Source organism: Helicoverpa armigera, chromosome 1 (genome assembly GCF_030705265.1).
Source record: "Helicoverpa armigera isolate CAAS_96S chromosome 1, ASM3070526v1, whole genome shotgun sequence".
Classification (NCBI taxonomy): Eukaryota; Metazoa; Arthropoda; class Insecta; order Lepidoptera; family Noctuidae; genus Helicoverpa; species Helicoverpa armigera.
The window spans coordinates 14678630-14703098 of record NC_087120.1 but is presented as its reverse complement, the minus strand read 5'-3'; the positions used below and the strand labels follow the sequence as shown (position 1 = coordinate 14703098).

The 24469-nt window shown below is 36.5% G+C and overlaps 1 protein-coding gene across 10 annotated transcripts in view; it reads left to right on the top strand.

Moving 5' to 3' along the window:
* The first annotated feature begins 2257 nt into the window (after nucleotides 1–2257).
* LOC110373852 (polyhomeotic-proximal chromatin protein) overlaps nucleotides 2258–24469 on the top strand; it is a 43529-nt gene continuing 21317 nt past the window's right edge. For 6 of the 10 annotated variants that reach the window (XM_064036082.1, XM_064036067.1, XM_064036075.1 and 3 more), the window contains exons 1-11: nucleotides 2258–2410; nucleotides 8326–8995; nucleotides 9113–9280; nucleotides 9957–10124; nucleotides 10943–11077; nucleotides 16496–16621; nucleotides 17755–17861; nucleotides 19023–19170; nucleotides 19616–19706; nucleotides 23383–23552; nucleotides 24269–24406. In XM_064036082.1, coding sequence (XP_063892152.1) covers nucleotides 2301–2410; nucleotides 8326–8995; nucleotides 9113–9280; nucleotides 9957–10124; nucleotides 10943–11077; nucleotides 16496–16621; nucleotides 17755–17861; nucleotides 19023–19170; nucleotides 19616–19706; nucleotides 23383–23552; nucleotides 24269–24406 — 2031 coding nt within the window. In that variant the 5' untranslated portion in view covers nucleotides 2258–2300. Of the gene's footprint in view, nucleotides 2599–7889; nucleotides 8060–8325; nucleotides 8996–9112; nucleotides 9281–9956; nucleotides 10125–10942; nucleotides 11078–16495; nucleotides 16622–17754; nucleotides 17862–19022; nucleotides 19171–19615; nucleotides 19707–23382; nucleotides 23553–24268; nucleotides 24407–24469 lie in introns of those variants that run through there. The other 4 variants (XM_064036071.1, XM_064036084.1, XM_064036077.1 and 1 more) reach the window with 4 other exon arrangements.

Sequence of the window (24469 nt, the reverse complement as noted above, 5' to 3'; positions counted from 1 at the left end):
TTTTTTTTGTCTCGTAAATCGAGTTTGGAAGTATAATCAACGTCATCATCATCAGATACTCGGTCCACTGCTGAATATGGGTAGATAGATAGATAGGTAGGTATACTTCTATGTATGGGTAACATAGGTATAGCACCATTACGTTTGAAAAGGGTCCCATAATTTACTGAGGCGACGCCTTCTCCCGCCACCGAAGGGCTGGAATTAACCATATAAATTAGGGTAGGTTTCCTCACAGGCATTTTAAACCTTATTTGCAACTACATAAGTGTTAAAATAATTCGGCAAGCAATTCGAAATCAGGAATTTATTGCAGAACGTCTGGGTATCCCATCAGTAGGAATCCATCGCGAACTAAGCACCGTTTTTTTTTGTATATTGAGTAATGGCGAGGTGAATATTTTATAGGTTTCCAAACAAAATACATTATGCAGCTACCTGCATTTTAAATTGGAATATGCAAGCTTAATTTAAAATAGACTCTATAGTTTTAAACACAGAGTCTATTATCATTTTCTTTAGATGTAGGGCTAAGTTTTCATCAGTTTTTAGAGTGCTTGAGTTAGAGCTTTTAAGTGGATTTTAATGTGTTTTTTTTATGCATAGAGTAACGTTTATTTATGCATAATACATAAGGGCGTACCTTTGTGAAGTAGGTGAAGCTGTAGGGGATCGCTTCAACAGTTAAGATCTACAACATTAGTTCAGTTCAGGATGTATATTATACAGACTAATTATTACATACTTTAATTACTATTGAAGCTAATATAGATTTAAAGAATAAATAATTTTGTTTGGCACTCGCTTTTCAAAAGTGTGTTCAAATGTTAAGAACCCAAGATGGCGCTGGTGGCTAAACTTCTTAAGATTTTCAATAGATGGCGTTGCGGGATAGATAACTTGGGATGAACAAGTCAAATTAGTTATTGTAATTATATTTTTTGGGTAATTACACTTATTCGTACTACTAAATTACTTGAAAAGTAACTAACATATAAACACAACTTTTTAGTCATTACGTTAAATCTTTTTCCATGTCGTAGGTATGTGTTTGTATTGATCCGGAAACAATATTAATGCAAATAATTTAATATGGAAACAAATAATTTTGTTTGAAAGATAAGTTGTAGGTATTCAAATTGTCAGGTTATTAAAATATTTCACTAGGCATTAACTTGGCGCGAAACGGTGTTTTCAACAAATTACATTGCCACATAGTGAGTGCGAGTGAGAGGCAAATTAGAGTACTCCGTTCAGCCGCCATTTCCAAAAAAAATCTTTCGCGGGAGAGTAGGGACACAATATACAACACAGGTATGTGCCCTTCTCTATTACCTAATTTAAGTAGCCAGAAAATAGGTTATTTTTTTTTAGTTATTAGTTATTAGGAACCTTTATTAGGTATAAATGCTAGCTGGGTTGGCATTTTTATTTTTTTGATATGTCGATATAATTTTTTTTATATACCATAATATATTATTATGTCGTTCATTCATTATGTAGCCAGGGAAGGAGCTTGGGGACAATGGGGAGCACGCTAGTATGGTATACAGTATTAACAAAATAGGGGCCAGACCCCAATGACGAACGGGTGAAATTATAACCGTGGGGAAGGTATTAGGGTTGTAAACTGAAACCCGACCATCCAGACGGAAGACATTGTGTGCAACACGCTAAGTATTAGGTAGATAAGAAGCAACACCTAAGAAGTATTAGGTAGATATTGTAGCATTACACGGCTTCTGCATACCTGAGTGCTCTACCATGTACCTCACTAGTGTAACCACATTACAATGGTTGGACATTTTAAGTAAACTTGGTACCAATTGGTAAACGATGGTCTGACTTTTTTAGCTTAAGCTTTAAGTTACTTTTTATTCATATAAGGATTATCATGAACATTACAAATAAACGGCGGGGGGTCAACATAGTACACAACAGCCAGGGTTAGTAATTTTATTGTAAGCAACTTAACTGTTAAAAAAACGGTCGGTAACAGGATAAAAAGGTGCGGTGCAACGACGAGTTAATATTTTACGAGTACTACTATTTCCGTCTCGTTTGTAACAACAAGATAGAAAGAGAAAGAACTGGTAACAATAATAATAATCGCGCATACGCTAATTTCGTCCCTCGCGCCCTTTCGAGTCGTTCTTGGCAACCGGTTTTGTTTGTGGAACGGCCGTAAAACGGTTGGACCAATGAGGAGGCTTGGATCCCAGCGGGCGTACCATTGGCGACGGGTGATAGAGAGCGCCGCGACTCGGGGCTGAGCGGGGCAGCCATGGGCCGCGCGGGGCATGGGTGCGGCGCGCCGGTACTGCGCGCACATTACACAGCCGCAGTCGTGTTTCGCCATTCGAAAAGAAGGTTATTGTTACAATGACACGGGCACCGGACTATCGATAAAGTGTGTTTGTATGTCGTTTTCGTCGATAATAAGTGTTGTGTTTACTTTCACCCGTGCGAATGTCTCGATCCTCACCTTTTCGTTTGTTTTTTCTTTTAATCACTGCCGCATGGGACGGCGCTTACGTTTCAGTTAACCTTTTATTTTGAAACGATGGAACGTTGTTCTTATGGTTTTTACACCAAAAGGTATTTTATGTTATTTATTTAATTTCTGATTGCGATCTGTTGTGAGTGAGTGCGTCGCGTGTGGCTATACATGGTGAGCAAACTTGCTCGGGCATTGGTTCGTCATCGCAGCGGAATGGAGCAATATAATTGTGCCAATATTAGCGAACTAAGTTGACTCCGGCTCGTTATGCACAAGTGAAGGAGAAAGGGTGCTGCTCAGTGTTTCATATCGGTATAGAATACTAACACAATTACTTATTACCTGTGTCACATAATGTTTTGAATAATACATAACAATCTCGAGGCTTTGTTGTAATACTGACAGTGAAGTTTCGTGGTTATTATTATTGCAACGCTTCGGCGAAAAGCCGACATTGTAAGGCTCTCAGCCGAGGCACTCGAGGGTCGACAGCCGAGGGGAGGGAGGGCGCCGTCTGTCTGCACACATGCAGAACCGGTTCGCGCTCCGACTCCCCTTGTGGGCTTTTATGGTCTCTCTCTTTGTCATGCCACACGCGTTCGCATAACACTCTCTCACTCGCACGTTTTCATTATTTTTTGCTTCCCCTTGTGAAATAATACCAGACGGACCGTTTTTATTTAGGTGTCTGTCCCTTTATAGGTGTATAGCTTAATGCCTCTGGCAGCAAAGGTAAGTAACTCGAAAACACGTGGCATGGTTCGATTGTCAATAACAAACAACTTTCCTAATACCTATTTGCACTTCTGGAACTGTTACGTTACGTATCCGCTGTAGGTTGTAAGAACTCAAAACTTTTTAGGAAGTAGACAAACATAATTTACTTTGGCTCATCTCTACATGTTCCCTGGACTAATCACTAGTGATTAAAGCGTCTAGAGTAAGAAATTGAAGTTTGCAAAGTAACTTCACCTGGCTGGCTAGATGACCTCAAAACCGTCCGCACAACTTCCTACAATTTTGTATTATATATAAGACTCACTTCTATGTAACATAAATAGTCTCATCAGAATTTTAGATTTGTAGGAGTCAAACTCTAGTCCGTCAGGCTTCTTCATTTTCAGAAAAGCTCTTAACAAGCCTTCTTGGAAGCTCTATATTGCACTTCATGAATGTTTTAAAAGAGCTGTAGTACCTACTAGTGTACCCAGGGCAAATCATGATAGTTTAATGGAATGAAGTTACAAGATACTTTCAACAAGATATTATATTCAGACACACCATCAGAATTTAATATCGGCACGCGAAAATATTTGCTACTGGGCGAGTGAGATTTCCCGCCCGTTCCTCACAGAAAACTTTGTTGTGGAATTTATAGGAATTAACGAACTTCATTCCTGCAATTTTGACTTTAATACCTCTTTTCAAAGAATAAGTTTAATAAAGTTTTATTACCCTCATCATTCTAAGAAGCTTCCTTATGAACGAAGATAATACTGTCGATTTACCAAGAAGGCATAGAAAATCAGTAACTTAATGCATTACCTACACCACTGAGCAAATGCGACAACCATTGATAGGTCAAAATTAATTTTTTTATCATCTCAATAATAATAATAACTGTTCGTAGCTTCTAAAAAAACTCCCCTTTCTATGTATGTAAGAGCAATTGTGACCCCGGATTGATTTTCGTTTGATCAATAGATTGCGCCCTGCCCTTGTGCCTACGACATTCAAGTCGTGTTTTTCCCACAAGTTGTTGTACACCGTAGCCGTCCACATAAAATCACGCGGTGTTTGCGAAACCCTATAAAAAGCTGCCTTCTGCCTAGCGCATTGTTAGCTTCTGAGTGCGTTAATGCTTGAAGCAGTGAACCCTTACCTGAATGATCCACCTGTGCATTATCGAAGTCCTAGAATGTCCTTTTATCTTTGATAGAGGCAGTATTCGCGTAATTATACAAATTATGTGAAACTCTCTCTCTTCCCACTATTTTTAGATTAAAAGTATGAACCTACTTAAAAACTATTTGTAGAAATCCATAATGTACCTACCTATATTTTCAAGTCCTGTATAATTGTTTTAAAGTGTAAGAAAACCCATAGTATATTGATACTTAGCTACAGTTTATCGAATAGGATAAGGTAGAGGTGTTAGGCAAATATTTATGAGTTTCTCACGGCACACCCGCACCGATTACTGCTAACCAGTTACGTGAAATGAAATTACGCGCGACCGATGAAATCAAAGTTCACGGCATCCGTAGAATTGGAGTCGAGGTAGATTGAGTGACCAGTCTGAACAGCTCGGAGGAATTAAATGAGAATTATTATTGGCATTTGAATTCAATCAACTCGGAAGAAAGCAGATGTAATACCTATCGAAAGTCGTAACAGATACATGTGCTGTAGTGAAGGCAAGGTTGATAATTGTGTATGTTTTGGAAAGACAATAATTAGGACTAATCGTTTTCACCATTTCATTAAACTTGTATCAAAAAGGCGTCAGCGCGTACGCTTCCGCCCCACTTTCGTCGTCCAAAAGCCTATATAATAGTGGTCTGGCAGGATCAATTTACTGCTTAAGTACCTACTTGAAATTCAGTGCTTATCCCAACAGCGGAAATGCAGCTGACGATACGAAGGTTTCATAACACTTTCTAGTTTATTTCAAGTAGCTACCGACTTCTCTACAAGCAAATATAAAGGTAGCGTAGGTATATGTGGCGAATATCGTCTGTGAAAGATCGTACGGTATTACCCATTTAGATTGGATTATCGCTTCACTAACACAGTTGATAAACTTTGTTTAAGCGGGAATTAAAGTAAACTAGTCAGGCATTCTCACTTGACACACCTGTTAGCTTTTGCTGTATTTAACATTTCATCAAGAGGTCCAGTTTAGATCGCACGTGCTCTCTTTGTGGATACTTTCGGCTAAATCAGAATACACACAGAATTGAAGGACAAACTTAGCAAATGAGAGTCAAGGTCGCTGATCCAAGAAGGGTGACTGATTGGAGTTTTAGAAAGATAGGGTTCGGGTGTTTCGGGAAATCATCCATCTACTCAAATACATATTTATGAAGCGATAAACTCTTTCTGCTGCTGTAAGACACAGCATAAAACTTGAGTAACTAATTTGATTCATTCATAAGATATAGGATTTAAAAATCTATGAATTATATTTAATAAATGAGGACCTAGTTTTACCTGACTTTCTAATAATTTTCGAAAAATCGGTATTGTATTGAATTCTAATATCACAGCCTAAGGATATGTTTCCTATGGAATTTATGGCAGAGGAGACATAGCCTGATGTCTAGAATATTTCTTCATATGCCAATGCCAATTTATTGCAATAAACTGTGCCATTCTTTGTAGATGCAGCCCATTTGTAGGGTTGAATGCACTGGTTGAGCTTCATTGATATTCAACAGAAAGCCAGAGCGAATTCTGAATTAGGAGTGACACTGTGTCGCCCACAGTTCACAATAAACCAATTTCCCCATTTGACTCTTGCATCTTGATAAGGATATCATGATCTCAAGATGCTATTATTTGATATCATTGAATTTTGTTTCAACAATGTCAATGATCTGCTATAAACAATGATCGACCCTCCTGCTCCCTCGGTTTGAATGCGTGTGAGAAAATAAATGTATTTCATCGACCAATTTGCCAGAAGTCGGAAGTCGGTCCTCGAAATGATTCATTCTTTGCAGTTTGGGAATATAGGAGGATGTTTGTTGCCATTGTTACCAACTGATTAACTTTGGGTACTCACTTTAGCCACTGAACACAGCATCTTGGAAAAACTGAAATAATTATAATACCAGAACGCAAATACTTTAAACAAAGTATTGTTAAAAACAAGTTCAAAACTCACGTGTTTCGATGTGTTTATTCTGTCATTTAAAGATTAAGTTCTCTAATACAGGGCCCAAATATGCGAAACATGAACTAGGATAAATGCCTAGCTGATCAGTCTATTAGTCGACATTATTTTTTACCTACCGATGGAACTTTGCAATGTAAGAAAATTGGTTACACTTTGATAGAACGGAGAGACGTGGCCATATTTGGATACGAGCTTTTACTGAATACTTCCACAATCAATTATGTATGAATAAGCTAGAATTCTGGATGTGACGGTCTGCACTCCGCAAAAGCAGACGCGGTTTCAGCCGTGTTCTGAGGGAACTATCATTTTAGCTACCATAATATCCTTTGATACTCAATACAATATGGCTATACATCCGTTCCAATAATAATTACTTATCCAGATCATATCCCCCTACGACATCGAAAAGCTTTATTTAAAAAAAAAAATTTAGTATTGCGTTGGAACTATCAAATTATTTACCTAGGAACTCAAGTAGAAAAGAAATTGAAAATTAATCTTCTTTCTTCATTCTTCTTCTTAATAATTTATGAATCTTAATAGTAAAGTACAATGTATTAGAACTACTTTTATTACATTGGCCTGGTGGAACGAATCTAGCAAGTGTCAACGTCAGACAACGCTGGTTACATCTCACCTGTTGACGGAATTGGCCGATTTAATAATACCGAATAAAAAGTTGAAGCTGAGAACAAAATAATAATTTATACTGTTTTACCCACTCTACCCATTGAATCTTATTTATCTATTACAGTTATAATTAAATCCCGCTTTATCCTTATTGTTTAGGGATTTCAATACTAGCAATAGCAACGAACTCCGATTTTGAGATTTTGACCTTTTACAATGTAACTTTTATAAATTACTATACTTAAGTCATCGAAGTTATTTCTTTTCAACTCACGCATGCTGACTTAAATAGGATTGAGTTACAGAGAGGATAACAGTACTAAAATTATAGTTTACCGAATATTTATTTTAATATTCGTACCTATTATATTATACCATATGTACTGCTTATTCCATTATCCGTTTAACTAACCATACTTGAATTGGAAATTCATAAATAAGTTAACCCCGACGCCATTCTCAATGATGATACAGTAAGCAATGAGAATCTGTGAAAATTGTTTTAGTTGCTTATTCACATGCACCTTTTTCTATTACGCATGATAATTACAGTCTTCTGTCTCAAAAGAAAAGTAGATAATCCTAAGAACGAATTTGTTATTCATCGAAATATTTTTTTATTTCTGGTAACATACTAATGAATACTGGTAATTTATCAGTGAACTGTCAATGTCAAGTTGATTTCTGATGACATTTATGACAGAAGCAAAAAAGCGAGATTATTTTGAAACACCGTGCTTGGAAGAAAAAAAAGTGAAGTGAAGGCTTGGTTGGTTTTTTTGATATCTACTTGAGTTAAAATATAGTGATAAACACAAGTATTGGTTTATATTCTTAGTTTATTTACTGAACGACTTGATATAAAAACTCCAATTTAAGTTTCTATGTTTATCTATGTAACTACTAATCTTTTTAATAGAAATCGGTGTAGAACTCGCGTAAGATGCTATAGTTGATTGAACATAGTAAATGCACAGACTGAACTAGCTAGATACTTAATTTATCAATATGGCCCAGCAGTACAGGTGATTATTTTAACATCGCATTCTTGAGTCACAAAGATTGGTCCTTTTGTTATTGCAATGTAGGGACAGTCCTCACATACTTACTAACATGTATGTAGTAGTTAAATACACAGGTACTAGACAGTTTAGCTCTTCCAAGTTGTGTTATGTTATTAAATTTTGTGTTTTTTTTTACAAAGATTAACCCATTTTTTGTGTGTCTAACATAATTATAAGTAAAAATCATCGAATTCAACATGAGCGATAATGTTTAAATGTTGTTTTAGGTCTGAAATCCTAGACAACTTACAAAAGAAAAAGGATCAGGAGAAGGAGCCACAAATTTCAAATTATCAACAGCAGCTTGTGAAGCCGGTCGACAAGTCCTTACATCCTGCAGAAGTGCCAAATGTCAATGTACCTGTAACGCAGCATGTGCCCGCTCAGCAGCTGTTGTCCCCCACCCACACCCTGGGCCAGTCTCCGCAAACAAAAGAAGACTCCAAAGATAAGTCAATAAAGGTTGCCAACTCAACGACAATAACTTTAATAGAAAACGGTAACGTCAACGGTGATAAGGACAAAGACAATAATTATCATAAAAATTACTTCACGTTAGAACCTAAAAATGAGAAAAAGGATGACTGTAATAAGAACAGTATTACAATAACTAAGACTGCGATAAAGCAGTCGCCTGGTGGCAGTCAGGGAGAGAAAAAGACACAGGGCAAGCCGGCTAAGAGGCCTCTGCAGTACTTGGAGACTCTTGCAGAGAAGGCTGGTATCACTTTCGAGGATAAGTACGAAGCTGCTAACACATTACTAGCTTTAGACAAACAAAATACTAATAATAGGAGACTGCCAGACTTGAAGCCACCTAAGTCTGAACCAGACAATCATAATCAGCTAGAGGAATATAGATATAGGAATCAAAAGGAGGAAGATGACAAATTACAGGTCAGTTTACATATATTATACTTACAGTAAATGACTTAACTTGTTTATTTATCATAAGTTATCTTACTTTCATGATGTATGACTTAGTATAGCTAATACAACTTTTATTGCAACTAGATCCAACAACAAATAATCCAGCAGCAACAACAGCAACAGTTGCAACAATTGCAACAGCAACAACTGCAGCAGTTGCAGCAACAGCAGGCATTGCAGCAAGCTTTGCAGCGGCAGCAGCAACAAGCTATACAGCAGCATATAAAGAACCATCAGGATCAACAGGAATTGGTGAGTTACATTACATATCTGTCTATACTAATCAAAAGCTGAAGAACATGTTTCTTTGACAGCAGGAACTTAACCGATAAAAAAATATCTAGTGTTAATAGCCCTATTGTAGAGTCACGCTGTTAGCTACTATTTATCCAGGTATGAAGAGTTGTTTCTACATACACACAGTTGAAATTTCAGAAGAAAGTTATTAAATACCCAATAGTTACTAGAGAATTTAAGTTAAGCTTTTCCATCTTATGCATTAAGATTATGACCAAATGAGTAGAACTTGATGTAAGGTATTCCATTATTTAACAAGTCAGTATGATATGAAAATAAAATCTGAGTCAACCCATACCATTCTTAGAAACTAACTAGTCTACTGCAAACATTTACAATGGGATTAAGTTAATAAAATACAATAACGAATTTTATTTGTATTTATGTTAAACTAGGTATTATTCATCTGCAATTTTCGTAGAATTATGACACAGTTGATATGGCATTCAAAGTCAAAGTCAAAAACGTTTATTGAAAGTAGGCTAGTTTTTAGCACTTTTTCACGTCAAATTTACCCCTATTTACCTTTCACCACGTCCTAGTGTTATGGCTGGGGAGAAGAAGTGGTGAAGAACAAACTTCCCAGCAACACATGCTCAAATTAACTGAGACTGTTTTGTCTTCCTCACAGCTGCAGAAGCAATTTCAGCAGCAACAACAGCAACAGCAGCAGCAGCAACAACAACAACAGCAACAGCAGCAACAACAGCAACAACAACAACAGCAGCAACAGCAACAGAAGACTGAGTTGTTGCAAGTCACCCAGCAAGGGGATCAGCAACAGCAAAAGTACTTGCAGGTATGTGTTGATTTAAGCCTATCTTACAAACTTGTCATTTTCACGAGCGCTGCACATCATACAATAGGCCTTACATTCTGGTCTATAAGTTTTTCCAGATCAAATGCTTGTTTTTATATTTGTGTACGGACAATACAATTATTTATCTTTTGCCTATCTTTAGGAGTATTATAGGCAGACAGTTTATTGCTATCTTATATTTATCTGACAATCATAATCTTGTAACATATAAAAAGTAACTATTCTTCACATTGAAAACGTCATACGATCGAATTAGGATGCGTGCTTCCGTTCATCGACCAAGTACGGTACACTTGGTTCATCATAAATAGTCGCGTTATATCGCCCAATATTTAGTGTAATGCGCTTAGTTTATATTTATCATCATTATCATTCACAGCCTGATTTAACCCACTGCTAAGTTAGACCCTTGCTTCTCTCATTGGTCCTGCTATTTTCATCTGCCAATCGTAATAAGATGTCATGCAGCACATTATAATACGCCATAAGTGCACGCAAGCCTTAGTGAATGGCACTTTACGTCATTATAGTACTTTTGCAAAGGAAGCGGTGCCACTTAGGTTGTCTGTTCGAAGACTGTATTCATACGAACGTCGCTGTAAAAGTCTGACATTTTAATGTTCAAATTGATACTTAGAATTTATTACGCCGATACGAAGTTTCGTGCGACAATGTAAGGGGAGTTTTAAGACATGTTTTATTTAATTTAGTGGAAAGGAATTGGCGGGTGTAATGCATGTTTTCTTCGAGAGGTAATGAGGGAATACCGCTTTGAGTGTGTTTGTTTTTGGTGTTAGCCGGTGCACACGCAGTTCAACGTGCCCGGCATTGGGGAGATCAACCTCAGCTTTCTGGCGACTCCTCAGAGTAACGTCAACCTGCTTTTTGAAAAGAACCAGAAGACGATGAGCGGAGAGATCAAACCGCAACAAGTAAGTCTTTACTTCATTAATGAATCAGTTTTGCACCACATACAAATCTTTTTGATAATGATGATGATGTAGTGATGAACATAACTAACAGTGGATTTCAATATCTGTTTGATTTTGTAAGGGTTTTGAGTTAATTTGGGAAGAAATTTCTGGAAAGATCTCTCTAGATAAGCTAAGTAACAGATAGATAATCTATTGTAATCCTCCAAGATTGTCATTGTAAGTTATATTGTCATATCGATTTGTTGTGGTGCAAAATGTAAGCAGTTCAAAATAGCGAAACGAGAAGTAAGCCCAGGACTGAATTTATTGGTAAGGTTTTTTGAACGAAGTGGTATATTTCACGCTGTGGATGATATTTGATAATTAAATAGGGAACTTAACGAGACTTTAAGAATTTTTTGATTAATTTTTTTATGTAAATTTTGTAAAACGTGAACCAAGTACTAAACTACATATAACCTAAGTAGATGCGTCGATTGCCGTCCCCATTTCAGGCCGTAGACTTCAACATGTAAAAGTGGGCATTATAAATTAACGATAGAAAACTGTCTTATGCAGTGCAATCAATAAAGTCCTGACTGGCTTAGACTGGCGGTCGATTCTAGGTCTAAGAATAGGTTGGGCCAATGCAAATTAAAAATGTATGTACCTTATGTCATAGGAACTCAATAAACTCTGTTACAATATTACTGTAGCGCATCGATAAAGTTCTCAGTCGACACCGCGGCTTCTTGTTGTGCATACGAGTAGTGGCGCGAGTTTACTTTGACTTCTTAACTAATTTGTTTGACTGACTACTTGAACTATATAATCATTCACCACAAGGGTAGACCGAAGTGAATTTTGTTTATGGTATTGTTTATGTATGGCAACATTTCGGCCATAGAGACTTTAGTTCCGAAGTTTCTTTGGGGGCGCTAGCTACATCTTGCCAGAATGCATGTCACGCAGATGTTATGGTCTCTACGCAGAATAGAAGTGCGTATTCATGTAATAGCTATTAGTATAGTTGCTGGGGAGTTTGTTGCGCCACTTCTTCCCAGCAAAAACATATAGGAAGTGGTGAAGGGTGGGCGTTTTGGGGGCTGCCTTTTGTTAATGTCTGACGTTCAAAAAGTGCTGTTTAGCAGCCAAGTTTGAATAAACGATTTTTGATTTTGACTGTGTGAAGTTGACAGCTGTCAGGTTTATTTGTATTGATTGTACGGCTGTCAACTGCACCGAAAAATGGTCGGGCAATACTGAATGTACTAGTATTAAACGCTTAGATTGGTTTACCTATAAGTGATTTTTTACCTGTAAGTTTGTTGTGCATTCTTCCGGTGATACTGTGATTTAGTTTCCTTGCGTCGTCAACTTATTTTATTAATATACTAGCTTCCGTCTGCGGTTTTCCTCGCGTCCGGAGGGAACTACTTCCTAATATGTATCTATATCTATATTTTTTAAATGGTTATGGCTTCTATTTAGGCTGATGCACATCACACTTTTTTTGAACCGTTCACATGTTTTTGATCTTTAGATTTTGTAGAATGTATTGAGGTCAATCATCCGAAGCTCATCCGTCTTTAGTAGTGAAGTGACTGCGTTTATCGATAAATATCAGCCATGTGGTGACTTGTGCGTAGTGACAAACATGTATTGTCACGATATGTTTTAGGGATAAAAATAGAATCTAAGTTCGGTAACTTAATTTGACTTATCAGAAACTATCAATTTATACTACTGTTAATAACTTGTCTAATTTAGCAAGATCATAACTGTTTTATTAAAGTTCGATTCAAATAGAGAATTGAAACTATCGATGTAGTAACGTCCCAACACTAGTAAGTGCAAGTACTTAGCCTTACGTTAACCCCGGTAGGAGCGCGGTATGAAGGGAGGGGGGGGGAGCGGGTTAGAGGTAGTTCGGACCGATACCACCTGCCTAGGAAATTCAGTTCGCATGCTCTACATTTACTACCTTTCTGACCTGTTTATAGACTAATATAAGTTCTGTTTTTTTTCGTAGTTAGTTTTATGCAATTATTGGATGTCGTTTTGACCTTTTTGTGTCAAATTATTTTATTGGGCTTGATATTTTTTGTTTATTTTGGTGTAATACAAAATTTTGTTTATAGCATTTACTTTTTAGGGTTCCGTACCCAATGGGGCAAAACGAGACCCTATGGTTTTCGCTCCTCTGTCCGTCCGTCCGCCCGTTTGTCACCAGGCTGTATCTCATGAACCGTGATAGTTAGAGAGCTGAAATTTTCACAGATGATGTATTTTTGTTGCTGAAAACTAGAATTAAATAAATATTTTAGGGGGCCCATACAACAAACTTGATTTTTTTTGTCCGTTTTATTAATAATGGTACGTGGGCGATTCCGACTCGCACTTGGCCGGTTTTTTTTTTGGTGAAATACTAAATTTTGTTTATAGCATTTAGTTTTTTTATTTTATTATGGTTTTCGGGTAGTCAAAGCTGTGACATAAGTGATTACGAGACAAAGCATCTGTTTCCTGTGACTACGCACATATTCTATTGTGTAGTCAGAACTGGCTAAAATAATTCCCAACGTTGCATCCTAATAGCTGCCGTGATGGGTATTCCTGGCTAGCACTCAGCTTAGCTTAGCTACAAGCGGCTTATGGTCCGTCCTTCATAGAAATTTTCGCCCGTATAGGTATTGTTGAAAGGAGATGTTTCAAATCCGGCCCACTATATGTGCAGTAACCAAGGGGTACTGGGTTACCCGAATAACTAGTTTGAGGCGGTCAGATAGGAAGTCGACCATGATGGTATTCAGGTACATAAGCCATCCCACTTTTTATTACATACAAATCCAACACTTTAGTTGTAGTTTTATATTTTATCTTGACCTCAACCTTGCCCAAAGGCGTCACAGCTTCGCCTATATAGTACCGTAATTCTAAATTACTCGGCATTCATTTACAATAAACAATGAGCTTTCTAAGTATAACAAGCATAACTTATAAGTACGCGAAATAGTACTGCGGGTGTCAATCTCCATATTTAATAAACGACTCTCAACACAAACAGAATGGCCCAAGTAATTGTGACTGCAGTCTTTTGTATTTACAGAATAATTATTACAATACTCCACCTCACGGCTCATCACTGCCACTGATCATTTATTTAAGACTCGGTTATTTTCATGTATGTTATGCAATGATGTACTTTCTGCAAGAAACATTTGGGGCACATCCTCTTCAAAAACCCATCTTTGTTGCATACTCTACGTACTTTTCGACTTGAGTGCCGATTCCGAGTTCTGTAGGCTTACGCGCTCGGTATGTAATTAACTCTATTGAAGTAGAGTCGTATCAATCACATCTTCATTCATTTTGCCTTATAATAATGTTTTTATTTCGCAAGTGAGCGCCTTTGTAATACGACTGAGTACTGATATATTTTTTATTAAATAAATCATTCTGAGATTAGTGCTAGTTGATTAAGTTGTAATTTACGCTTCGAGAAAGTTAACTTACAAAACTCGCACTAGGCACTCTGTGCTCTTTGTACTTGGTCGACTAGCTCGGTATTTACCGCTCTCGCTCCGCTTATGCCGTTTACGCCACCACCGATGCCACCGGCGGTTGGATCACTTGACGCTAGTGTCATGTCCCGAGACCACTTATTATTGCCATTTTTATGCCACTTACTATTTCCCACGAAATGAATTGCATTTGGTACGTTGTCAACTGCATTTTTAGCCCTGGTATAACTATCAACCAATGCTGCATTTGTTTCCGCTGCTTCTATGGGCATTATCGTTAAGGCTTTGTCAAACGATATGCTCTTGTCTTCTGTGAACAATCTTTGACGAATATCTTCTGTAACTGTAACTGGGTTCAAAAGGTCAGATAGGCAGTTCTTACATGTTAAACATAAGTGCTAAGCTGCATCTCGTAAAAATTAGAAGCCAACCCCAATATGTTTGTGAAAAGGCTAGACAAATGATGACCTAGTATAATTTAAAGTATTCATTTATCCTGAATTAATGTAGTCCTTCATGACATCAAGGTATGAATATTTAGTAAGGTTTATTGCGAAAAAACATTATTCTGGGTACACATTTTAAATTTAAACAACATGAATTTAGGCCTATATTATAATTTCAAAACGTATGTTAACGCCTTTTGCAATTGTAAGATGTTTTGCTTGAAGAAGGTTCGAGTATCTGTTGTTTTGTTTCGATCAATTTGATTATAGGACAGGGACAAACAATTTCAATTTTAATGTTGAATGTATAAGTGATGTGAAAGTTTCAAAGAACCCTGAATACATAATAATTTTGCCATGATGATATTCAATGATGGGTCTCTGTACGAGAGGCCTTTGACCTGCAGTGGGACCGTAAAAAGGCTGATGATGATATGTGATGATGAATATTTACTTAGGATTATCAGGCTAGGTCATAGAAAGTTAAACCTTCTTTCCGTTTTATCAATATGACCAGCTTGTCGAAGAATCTGCAACAAATGTAAAGCGACACCGTGATATTTTTAATCAAAATGTAAAAGGAATTGTAAAATTATTTTAACATTCTGCACGTTATTTTTCAGAGATCAAAAACAGTTTATTCAAAGAATTTAATCTTTTCGAAATCCCCTTTTGTTACTTGACATCGCAATAAAATATCTCGGCAACAAAAGCCTTCATGAACGTCAGGAAATAACTATTTCAATTTCCCGGATACAAAGGGCACCCCCTCCACTCGTTTGTGGCAGGGGAATATGGGAGGAGAGGGGGGGGGAGGGATATCACAGCTGATATGCTATTATTGGTCGTACAGAAAGGACTTGTCCAACCACTTTGTGGATTGTAGTCTGATACTGTAATTTCCGGCCGCATGTTGTTTCGTTGCAAAATAAATTGAATTTTCACTTTGACATTGACAGCCAGGTCGGCTTTCGGATTATTGCGGTTGAAAAGCGTGGGTTATTATGCTATTTTAAGAGCCCTTTTGGAAGCCAGTTATTTGAAGTGTCGTTCCAGCCAGAGACGCCAATTTTCATTATTGCAGTGGAAATAATAGACTGTAAAATACTCCGATTAAATTATTACTGATTATAATAATTTTAAGTATCCCGTTTCTGTCTACAGCAATTATTGAAAATTCAATAGCGTATTTTAATAAAGCAAATAAGTTTACTATTGCATTCCAGATTGGAAACTGACGTCACACTTTAGTCATTTCATGTCCGAGAAAAGGAAAAACACCTCTAATGATTATTGCTAATCTAATAGACTCGACTTAATATTTTTTTATTAAGCCTATTCTCAGAGACAGCCTTTTCCCTCCAAAGATCTTTTTTAAATTTTAATTATAAGTGCAACTACTTTCGACGTTCCGAAGGAGCTTTTATAACTTTATAACTGACTTTGATTTCCAATTGTTACAACAGATAGTAGACGGTCAGACACAAGTCCTTCAGCAGCAGATGAGCATGGCGCAGCACGAGCAGACGCCGCAGCACCACCAGACAGTCACCGTCGTGTCTTCCATGCCCAGCTCCATGGCTCAGCATCAGGTATGTATGCCTTCAACTGTAGCTATGTGTAACTTGGATATAAGGGTGCATCTACACGGTGCTTGCGCATGTTGAGGCACATGCGCAGGTTACATGCATTTTATAAACGTGCGCGACCAGTGCCGTACCCGCGCATGTACCAAAGCATAATACCCACCCGCGTGCTCTTGTCACTTGTTTTTTAAATAGATGTAACCTGCGCATGTGCCGTGTAGATACACCCTTATGTAACTTGGATTCAAGGTAGAAAAGAAAGGGAAGTTAATAAAGCGTACTAGATTAATATAGACTAATGTACACTGGAAGGTCTGTACAGTGGTTTTGTATATCTAAACATTTCTTAACATGTTATATTGACTAGACATTTCTCAGTTATTACAAAAGGAAAGAATCACATTGAATAATAATACGGTTTTCCACCTTGTAACATTCATGTGACATGGATTGCTAAACTTCAACTATAGAATAACTAAAATGTACAAAAAATATCTTTAAAATATACATGTATGTATGTATCCAAAAAGACCTAGGACATAAAAACGAAATGAATTCAGCTGCTTAGCTCATTTGAAGAAATCTATTGCTTCAGTATTAGCCAGTCGACCACCACGTATTGTAGTCTGGTTCATTTTGGCTAAAATGTTGATTTTAAAAATTAAATGTTCCCTCACCAAGAATTGTGTGGTGATCGTAGTTGAAACTTATCCAAATGTGCCGAAAGAGGTGAGATGCTTTATGACAGTCTTTAGAATTTACAGAATTCGATTTGTTCCGTTTGGCTTTTGTTTTTTTCGTGGATCCTAGGCCTTGGAGAGATAACTGAATTATAGATATGTGAATAAAAATTGTACCACTATTAAGAAAGGATGCTATTGAATGACATGTTACTTTTATTTTACTATTGCAAGGATAAGTTATTGACTGACTTGAGAATTACAACTACAGGCCACATGGTCCTCTCATATTTGTCCGTATATTCTTTACATTTCGCTAGCAAACTCACAGTTCACAACTAATGTATAGCAAAGTGATTTATAAGCGTCTGCCAAGAAGAATTCTGTTTTTGAGATCCAAGTACTTATACTTAGTGAAAGTTGCTGTGCCATAATATTATAGTATTTGTAATGACGTAGGTGCAACAGCAACAGACGGGTGGTATCCAGCAGCAAGCTGGAAGCATCTCCACCATGCCGCCCCTGCAGAGTCTGCCGACGAACCCTCAACATCCACAGCAGATCAGGTAAATAATTATACAAAATTACGACATTATATCTATGTAGTATCCCGTATTTATCCCGTGCGAAGCCTGAGCGGGTCGCTAGGTTTCGCACGGGATAACAGTATGTCACCACTATTTAATGGATGTTATTACACTTATGAATCTTCATCTTCAATCACTCTATCTATTAAAAAAACGCATCAAAATCCATTGCGCGGTTTTGAAATTTAAGCGTAAAAAGGACAAATGAAGGACACATGGATATAGGGACAGAAAAGTCTATGTTTTGTACTATGTAGTAAAGAAGAAATTCTCTCCACCTATGAATAAGAATATCAGTCCAAAATCAGCCGATATAATAGTAGACTTTGGTCCAAAAACAAAATTCTTCAATTATGTACTCTATTTTTAACGAACTGTAGGCTTAATCTTTTGTAGTCTATTCAGTAGTTTAAAATGTACTATACTATGTATGCTAAACCGATGTAATGCTGTGTAAGAATTATTAGAATATTTTGACTTTTTGACCAAAACACTGATCATTATCAGAAGTCAAACATAAGTTAAATGTTTAAAAATGCTTTTGGTTTTATCACATCATGTAAAATTATAGAGTTTTAAAAATTCATGAATCCGGTTTGACCCATCGACAGCAAAGGTGTCAGCGTAGACACATAACAAATGTATTTATTTATTAATGTATTAGAATCGTATTTTTCCTGACTGAAAAACATACAAGTTGATATGAATACTGGATTAGAATTTTATTGTTCAATATTTGAATAAACTATGTTAAGAAATATGAAGATTGTTTCGCGTATTTTTTGGAAATATTTATTTCTTGTAAATAGTTTTGGTTTTCCTTTTAAATTGTATGCAATAAAAAAAAAAGCTTCAGCGCACGATTTTAACCGCGTCCCAAGGGAACTTCTTTACGTACATTGATGCTAAATATGTTATTCTTATTCTCTTTATTACTACCAAGTTTCATCAAAATCTACCCATTAGTTTTTGCGTGAAAGAGCGACAATAATCCTTGCAAACTTTCGCATTTAGAATATTAGTGAGATTACTTCTATAACCTGGAAACCCACCCCAACATAGTTGTGAAAAGGCTCGGGAGATGATCATGACTTGTACAACCCATGTACATAAACATACCTATATAACTGTATATAACAGCGCGGAATGGGGCCACAGTCGCGTGCAAGTGATTCAGCAGCCGCTGCAGAACAGCACCTACTTGCAGCAGCTGTACAATGCTCAGGGCCCCTTGCTGATGCCCGGGAACATCGCACTGCATCCCGGGATCAATTCACAGCAGATACAGGTAATAACTAGTTAAAAGTTCATATTTCTTAAGCTTTTGAAGCATTGAAGGTCCACAAAAACTATTCGACTCCCACATTATAAAAATAATTCAAATTATCAAAGCCTACGTCATAGAAGTTCTTATATGTAGTCAGGATATGTAGACTTATTAAAATGTGCAAGATAATCAGTGTCTTTACAAATTATATATGTCATGTGGCCTTTGTTAAAGCTCTTATTGATTTTTCATACATGCCTCACCATTGTGTATTTCAAAAATATATTTCAACACACTTAATTTTAAATATATTTGTAAAATGTCGGATTTTACAATTATTGATAGTATTATACAATACCTATCCCTTTTAAGTTTAATCGTTTTTAGTAAAAATTCCCTCAAGACTGCATATTTTGATGAATAGCTACATTAGAAATATTGTATAATATTAAATACTGTTATACAGGTGATCGCTGCCGGCAAGCCGTTCCAGGGTAACCAGCTAGCCCCACACATGCTCACCACTCAAGGCAAACAGGTCTTACAAGGCCAGGCTGGTGAGTTCACAAAAACATTACTTCTAGAACCTTCTATGAAACGCATGCAAGTAAAAAAATATCCCTTATCTATTGATAATCTTCTGCTCTTATATGTATATCAAAATTGCTGTCAGTCTCGCTAAATCTTAATAACAGCTGAACCAATTTCCAATTAAGGTTTATTTGTTGGGAAATAGTGACTTCTAGGAAAAGTGTATTCAGCTAGATTACTGTATATGTGTATATTTCAATGTACGCTATACAAACGCACTGGATTAATATCATCCCCATCCGAAGATATGCTAATTGTATAAGGCGTAGTTTACAGACAATTTAAATGTCAGTTTTCCTAAAACTACTGTTGACTATTAATTTTCGGCTTATGTTTAACTGATCACCAGAAATAGTAACAAATAGCAGACAAAAATAGTAAATGATCACCAAAATGAAACTCGCATTTTAATGTAAAATGATAACCAAAGTTTTAACACTTTGCTATCCCATTTAAGTGAAATCACTCCAAAATAAATCATGCGCAAGCCAAAAATAGTAAATGATCACCAAAATTAAACCACCATTTTAAAGTAAAATGATAACCAAAGTTTTTACATTCTGTTATCCTATTTAAGCAAAATGAGTCCAAATAAATCATTGTTATCCCAAAAGTAGTAAATGATCACCAAAAGTAGTGAATGATCATCAAAATTATACCAGCGTTTTAATATAAAATGATAATCAAAGTTTTTACATCTTGCTATCCTGTTTAAGTAAACTGACTCCAAAAAAATAAGTTCGGCCTGATACAATAAATGTAATAACATTATGGGGACCCTTTTCCTGCACTAGGGTGGAAAATTGTCTATTGCATGCCTCTAAACAGTGCGATAAGAGTGTGTTTTCGAGGGAGTGTATTGAGAAACACATTCTTCTTCTTCTTTCTCCTGCCCTGTTCCCAATTTTACTTGGGGTCGGCGCAATATGTCATTTTCTTCCATTTTCCCCAGTCACTCGTCATACTGACACTCACGCATGCATTGCAAGCCGGACACATAACTTAATATGGCATCATAATACTTTATTTGATAATAAGCCTACATTTTATGGCAATCACAGTGACTTATTTAGGCAAAAATAATACATTAATTTGGTCGTCAAGAGTTGGTGATCATTTACTAAATTTGGTGGTCGAATACAATTTAAAGTGAAGTCGTGACTAAAATAGCTGGTACTATTACATTTTTAGACTTTATTTTTCTGGTGTTCAGTAGATTTTTCTGGTTGCAAAACTAAGGGTATCAAAGCATTTTATGGTGGTCATTATATTTGTTCCCTTAATTTTCTCGCACTTGAAACTTCAAAGTGAACAGTTTTTAACGAAAATCTGACGTATATGTTGTCGATGTACTTGGGCCTAAGGCTACTGGCCCACATCAAGCTTTATATAGGACAGATATAATGTCAGTTGCACAAAGTTCCATTAAAGTTATAGCTTCATTGAATCTATTGCTGTCACATTTTATCCTGTTGACAAAGAAAGAGTCAGCAATAGATTTAAAGAAGCTTTAACTTTAATGGAGGTTTGTGCGGATGATGGATAATCGGACCGATTTTTTTGTTGCACTGTTTCTATCGTTCTATTTTTCTCTTACAAAAAATCGGCCACCGATTATCGGACTAGGCTAGGCAGCCTAAGCTAACACCCTTACCCAGTTCAATGTGTATAAAGTAAAGGTTGAACATTCGTTGACTCCGCATCGATATAAAAGCCAGCTGTACATTTTTTACTCACAGTAAAATTATGTTCAAGAGCTTGTACCAACTGCATTACGTTGTAGCAATCCAGTTATGTAATAAAATACTTGGAATTTACCCCTAAGTACCTTATTATGAAACGTGTTTCAAAGTTTTAGTACTAGGTCTAAATAGTCCTATTTTAAATTCCTTGCTTTAGTACTAGGTTTAATCCGTTATCTTTTATTAAGATAATGGTTTAATCTAGGACTAAATCTGGTACTTTTTTAAGACCACGTTTTGTATGAAAGTGATGCATTCTTGAAAGACTGTCGTATTCAGACGATTTACAGAAAGTCCTGACGTTAATTATGATTCAGTTGTAATTAACAATTTCCTTGGTCTACACTTTCACTGGTAATGCATGTATTTATGATAATGAGCAAATCGCATAAAAATCATAGATTTCCATGTAAAAATGTGACCACTCCTATCATACTTTATAAAGTCAACTTTAATTACCTTATGATAAAACACGGATTTAAAAAGTACAGGCTTTAATGCTAGGTTTAGACCATTTACTTTGTTCAAGACGGTGATTTAAACCTAGTGCTAAAGCCCGTACTTTATGAGATCACATTTTATAATATGGCGATAAATGTTACCAACATCATCTTTTTTTAAAGTGGTGATATAAAAACAACCTTTCGTCTTATATTAAACTAAGTTTATTACTAAGACAGTGCAATATAAATTGTGTTTACAATTTTGTCACGAAAAAGGTTTATTACTTTAATACTAAAGTATGTACTATGTTCTAGTTGTACTTTAAGTAGCGTGTCCTGGTCCCGTGTGAAGATTAAGGCGTATAATATACGCCTTTCTCACCCCGCGCGAGTCAACGCGAACCAACTTGACACGGCGAGCGAATCATTCTTATTCCCTTTTAGATTTGGCATATTATTCTCATAGATATACCTTCATATTATACTTGTATATAAACACGAGTGGGGAGTAGGAAAGTAGCTTCTGAATATTTCAACTCGTGTAACCTTCGTGTTATACGGTGTATGTGAAAAAAAAACCGTTACTTTCAATATCTACAATTTGTTTGAAAATGCGGGAAATAAGATCAATCATAAAACGAAAAAAAAGTCAAAACGACAATGATTTATCGAATGAATTTGATAAAGGATTTTATGTTTGACCTAGTTACTTATTTTTGGCCTACCTATTAAATTTTTCGTGCCACAACGCTACTCTTCGCTCGTGTTTTAACCATGCCTTTCTATAGCGGTAGTAAACAGAGTAATAGTTAACCGCATCAGCTACAACTTATTCCTTTCTACCGCTATTTCCTTTATTATTACGATTAGCAGTAATATTAAGCTTCGACAGCCCACCATACTCGCCAGTTAATTTCAGTATAAACGCACATTTCTAGTTACCTATATAACCTCGAAATATACGATACCAGTCAGTCCCCTGCCCATGAGAACTTCCACACTATTTAGTTTTTCAGTAAATTTTACAGGTCTCACTACATATCAGGAGCAAGGTTTACAAAATTTTCAAAATGTTTTTTTTATGAGTCTCGTGGTTGACAATGTGAATGTACATTTGATTTCGTGAGGGAGTTTTTTTTCATTGAGTTAGTTTGATTCGTGTAATTTAATTGGCAATTCCACTTTGTATTATTTGAAGCTTTTTCTAAATTATACTTAAAATAGAAACATTTGTTTTGTAAGTTCATTGCAGGCTTTTTACTGTTCACATTGCAAGTGCAGCTTTTTATTAGCTTCCCACGCATTTTATAATCGTGAATCGTCACATGTTGGTTGTTTTTACGTGTAACGATTTATGAGTTCATTTTAAATCTTCGCTTGAGATTGTGGGGTCCCGTGGTCGGCAGTAGTGACGTGTTGGGCTGTTTTTATGGGGTCTAACGTAGTGTTGTGTGCAGCGCCGTTCCCGGGGTACACGACGATTCCCGCGATACCTACGACGCAGAACCAGACGTTCGTGTTCAGTCCCCTGGGCGTGATCAACTCGCAGCCGAGCATCCTGCCCGCGCACTCGCATTCCACCGTCGCCGGCATCTCGCAGCAGCAGAAGCAGTCTGATATGCATAAGGTAAACATATGACGTCTTTTGGACTTAAAATCTCATTTTTATTACCCAAATAACTGAATAAATAGTCCAACAAAAGGCTGCTTTAAGACGACCATTGAAAAATCAACCCTAACTCTATGTTTATCTAAAGTTCAATTCGCTATTAATATTTTTCAACGTACTCTTATTACAAATTTGTTGAATTGATAACCTGAAGCTGTTTACCAAAACTGACTCAAGAATGCAAGATTTAGCTGAAACTGATATCTTAGCTCCATAATATCATATTTATTAAGCGAAGCAGTTTTATCTGTCTGTCATATGAAACTGGCGTGGGATACAAACTGAACTTTTGTATTAGTAGCTCTGGAAATCAGTAAAGAAGTACTAGTGTTTGTTTAAATCAATGGGCTCCATAAATACTTTTGATTTAGAACAATTCTTTTTTCTATTTAATTTACGTCAGATTTTGTGAAAACATCTATCTGCATATTTGCTTTTGGGACACCAACAACTATACAAAAAAAACATAGTTGTTTTTTGCAAAAATAAATAAATATATGGTTCACTATCAGCTTAGCCCTTAGGAGGTTCCAATCCCGTAAGATAATTATTTAAATTCAATTTTATATAAGTATTTCTCCACAGTGGAACTAGAACCCAAAAAACGATTTCTTTGTATTCTAAATTATACCGTAAAAGTGTGCAAAATCGAATAAATTATGTATTACTTGCAGTGTGGAGGCAAAGCTACGGCCGGGAAGTCAGGAACCAGCGGTGGTACTCAGACAGTCCAAGCTCAGTGCGTGCAAGTCTCCCAACCAGTGCTGGGCACGCAACAACCGACGCAGGCGCAGATCATCAGTCCCCTGCAGGTATTATCACCTTTATATCACGTTGCTATGGTTACTGAAATTTTTAAGGTCATGTGTTTGTCG